The sequence below is a fragment of the Alligator sinensis genome, unplaced genomic scaffold (genome assembly GCF_000455745.1).
Source record: "Alligator sinensis unplaced genomic scaffold, ASM45574v1 scaffold60_1, whole genome shotgun sequence".
NCBI lineage: Eukaryota > Metazoa > Chordata > Crocodylia > Alligatoridae > Alligator > Alligator sinensis.
In genome coordinates, this window is record NW_005841858.1 from 1,812,637 (window position 1) to 1,816,956 (window position 4,320).

Consider the following 4,320-nt stretch of genomic DNA (forward strand, 5'->3'; position numbering starts at 1 on the left):
CTGTTGTCTACCACTATGTCACAGAAGTCAGAATAAGAGTGCAGAGGATATGGCCAAGTCCTGGAGGCTAATCGAGGAGTCCAAACTGCCTCCAGTATTTGCAGGAAGAAATGTACAGTAGATGCTTCATATTGGGTAAGAATCCCTGACCAAGAAAGAAAATGTTTTATATGCCATTGGCACATAATCAAAGGCTTTCTGGAGCTATTTAGATGCTTCAACGAATCAAGTATTAGTCACATAGGGCACCTATACATGTGTAGGGAGACTGCTCCAACACACTGTAATTACAGCACATTGGAGCAGACTCGATTAATCAAGTCTACAGGAGCGTGGTAATTACCTCACTACAACAGACTCCAGCATCAAGTGCATCAAGTGCCCATACTGAAAAATGGCAGAGAGGGTCTTTAAATAAGGCTCGTTTGACAAGGTTTAAAGTGCCCCCGCCACCATTTTTCAGCGTGAGGATACTGATACACATGATGCTCCAGGAGTTTTAATTAGAGCGGCTGTCGGAGCCACTCTAATTAAAGTGCCCCCGCCCCCCAATCTGAAGCATGTCTATAAATGCCCACAGAGCCAGATCTTGTGCCATTTGTTCAGGTTTTGTATCAACAACTCCACTGAATTCATATATTAAAAACCAGGCCAAATGCATTTAAAATATCTTTTTCCAGAGCTACTTCAAGAATCAAAATATACTGCAAACTAACATTTATATTAGAACATTAAAAAGACCCAAATTCTTTCCCGATAAACCATTTCCACATCTAGTAGAGGTTTTAAATATTATTAAATTAATTTAAAAGGAAAAGGTCAAGAATGTTAGACCTTTCTTCATCCTTTACATCTGTTTCCAAAGTCTATGTTATTCCTTATATGCATGTTTCCAAAACACAAGCTTTATGCTATATTTCCCTTGAAAAAAGAAAAAGAAAAAATCCACAGGGCCAACCACCAAAGTCTTGTGAATAAACACACAGTGGCAAAGCTTTAAAGAGATTGAAGTAAAAAACATCTGGTAAGGATGTAGATTTCAGCTTTGAGCTATTAGTGGGATAATTAAAAAAATAACTGCAACAAGAGCACTTTTTTTAAATATGAGGAGAAACTTAATAAGTGCCCTCTTAAGAAGAATTCTGAAAAATATTTAATTGATTTGCCTAATCTGTGGAGTGGAAAACTTTCTTGGGTTTCACTTGTCAAAACATGGAAGGAGATTTAAAAATGCATATGATTTTAAATTAGATCATTACTTGTATTACATATTGGTTTTATATCGACTATAATCTTGGCATCATATTGGGTTTGATCCTGTAGCCCTTATTTACATGTGTTCACTGAAGAACCTGCATGAGAGTTGTAGGACTTGGGTCTATCAATACATTTTTAAACCTGTTGCACTAAAAGTCACTTTGGAAACATCTTACCAGAGGTACTTTCTTTTCTTTTGGCACCTTTAAGTTTTTCACATTCTGGTGATGATGATCCCACAAGGAGATATTTGTCAACTGGCACAGATGAAGGACGTGCTTGCAAACTCCTGGCTGTACGTCTGAGAACTCCTTCCTTGTCTTTCAGTTCTGATGGCTCAGACACACTGTCCTTAAATTCGGTAGTTTCCTGAAAGCCCATTTTGCTTTTCTTTCTGCCTTTTGCTGGAGCGCTGGCTGTGCGTCGGAGAATTCGATCACCAATAGATCGCTTCCGTACACAATGCCCATTGTTTTCAGCAGAACTGTGCTTGGGATTCTTGTGAAACAGCCCTCTGAATCCTATCAGTTGCCTACTCTGAAAATAAAAGATCCACCACAAGCTTTAAGTAAGGTCATTACATTAAACTAATACAGCAGTGTGTTTCATAAATACTTATGACAGATGAATACAAAATTAAAATAAAAACAGCAAAGTAAAAATTCACACCAGACAATTCACATGTATTCCAACCAGGAAATTATCAGCATAGGTCTCCATGAATTCATGCATGTATGAAATTTCTCCTCATTAGGGTGGCAGCCTGACATGATTACAGTAGAGGTTTACTAAAAGTTTCTTAAATTAAAAATGACAAGACTGTAAGAAATGTGCTGTAGTGACAGGCTACCCATTAACTCGGAGTTTTATGACATGGGCTCCTCAAAGCAATGCTCAAATGTTCAGAATATTAATGAAGAATGATGCGATATGGTAGTTACAGATCATGCGATTAGGAATTGTTCAATAACTCCGTGTCTAGCAAGTGCAAAGTGCATGCCAATGAAGACTACCTTTGTGGCTCCTAGAAAGTGCAATATAGTATAACTGGGATTGAGGATTAAAGGACTCCACTGAAAGGGAAAGAAATGCAAATATATTTTTGCCTACTGCTTCCAAGATCATGACAAAAGCAAACAACAAGGTAGTTAGAGCCTATATCAAACCCTTTGAAAATGTTCATTAGTGTTATACCAATATCAGTCACACACATACTATGATTTCCCCAGGTATGGAAGTGCACTCCTTTTAGATGTACCTTGGAAACCCAATAATACAGTCATTATTAAACACCTGATGAATGGACTAAATTATACAAAAAAAGTCAAGACTCTTAGGGCTTTTGTTTAGATCTTCTGCTATTGTTAATTCATCCTATACAATTATACTAAGAACTCAAAAATTCACTTGTTTCCTTAACTGCATTCTCTCTGAAAACTCTGAGAGTCAACAGCAATAGTCTAATAGCAATCCCCACTGAATGTCAGGAACAATGACAGGGGATATCACTTGCATTTAGGGGCAGAACCCTTTATGCACCCAGCTGCTATTTTTGACACTTAAGCAGTTTGCAGTCTGACTCTATGCAAAGTAGGCTGAATTCTGATGGGGTAAGAATGTGGCTCCATACGTGTGCAACTGTCAAATTATGGATTGGCAAAAGCAGGAAGGAGAGTCCTTCTGCATATTAGTTCAATAGTCAAATGTCTTGGACACTCATGCAGGAGGCCCAGGTTTTAGGATCTGTCTCATCCAGGTGGGATTTAAACTTATGTAGCTCCAACTTCACAGCACCATGCTATAACCACCAGGCCACAGGTTAGGCATTTCCCAAGCTTTTCTCCAGCCCCACTCTTGAAGCTGAGCCAATGCACTTTGTATTTAATATTCATTACATAAAATGCATGGAAAACAGTAGGAAAAGTCCTGCCCTGTCAGAAGCCAGGCTAATATCCACGTTGTGTTTCCTTCTAGAGGAGCGTTCACCTCACTGAGCAATGTAGACTGCTGTCGGGTGAAAAAATAAACCCAAACAAACTGCGTTTTACAGGAAGCAGCAGCACGTTAGCTCAACCCAGCTCTGCAGCATCTGTATAAATTGCACACTTCAGCAGGGCTTTTTGGCACTTTTATCTAATAGCTGATTCAAACAGCTATTAGATAAAAGCACCAAAAAAGCCCCACTGAAGCACCTAATCTATACAGACACTGGGCAAGTCAGGTCAAACTAATGTGCTGCCTCTTCTGGGCATTCACTCGGCTTGGCATGACGGTGCATCAGGTTTAAAGTAAAGCTCCGGGTTTTGTTGGGTTTGCGGGGGGGGGAGGGGAGAGAGAGGGGGCGTTACATCTGTAAGCTGCTCAACTCTATATCTTACTCTCTTCCCCCTGCCCCCTCATAGCTTCTTTTCTTAGGTGCCTAGGGAGCAATCCAGAAAAGGAAGATTGGAAATGGCCTAACCTGCATCCTGGTAGCTTGGGTCCTGTGCTGAATATATCAGAGAGGTGCAGGCTCAAATCCCTTCTGGGGGAAGAGAGCCTAGAGCCTATGTCCCTCCTTCCTGTGTGATTGCCTTAACCACTGTGCTATTGGGCTAAAACAGCCTTGCAGCTGCTAGGAACTGTCATGACCCAAAGGCATGATTTTGTGTGTGCTTCGGCACCAGAATTATCCCCGCCAAGTTGCAGCTTCATTGCACGGGAGAGTTTCCTGTTGCAGAGGAAAACCCCAGTGCAGGGACGAGTTTCCCGCCTTTTCTGCAGCTTCTTTTGCAGGGTGCATTGCTCAAGTTGCAAGAGGAATGCACGGTGCAAAAGAGTTCCCGCCACCGGTATGCAAATTCGTTCCCCGCTATTGGCTAGTTCTAAATTATTCCCACGTGGCGGCTAGCGATTGGCCTGTTAGCCGTATAAGAGGCTTGAGCGGTTTCCGCCCAAGCCGAAGAGGACTCCACATCCATCTCGTGGGGACTCTGGATACACGGCAGGGTAGTAGAAACCCTGTGTGAGATTCAGAGGAGCTTGGCGACCTGATCCATCGCCCACCTCTTCCCGTCTTCGAGC

The 4,320-nt window shown here is 41.5% G+C and overlaps 1 protein-coding gene across 1 annotated transcript in view; it reads right to left on the reverse strand.

The window, feature by feature from the left end:
• Positions 1–4,320, reverse strand: part of PLCH1 (phospholipase C eta 1) — a 218,754-nt gene that overhangs the window by 5,823 nt on the left and 208,611 nt on the right. Inside the window, exon 22 of the mRNA XM_025214840.1 lies at positions 1,434–1,794. Within this exon, the coding sequence (XP_025070625.1) occupies positions 1,434–1,794 (361 nt within the window). The remainder of the gene's footprint in view (positions 1–1,433; positions 1,795–4,320) is intronic.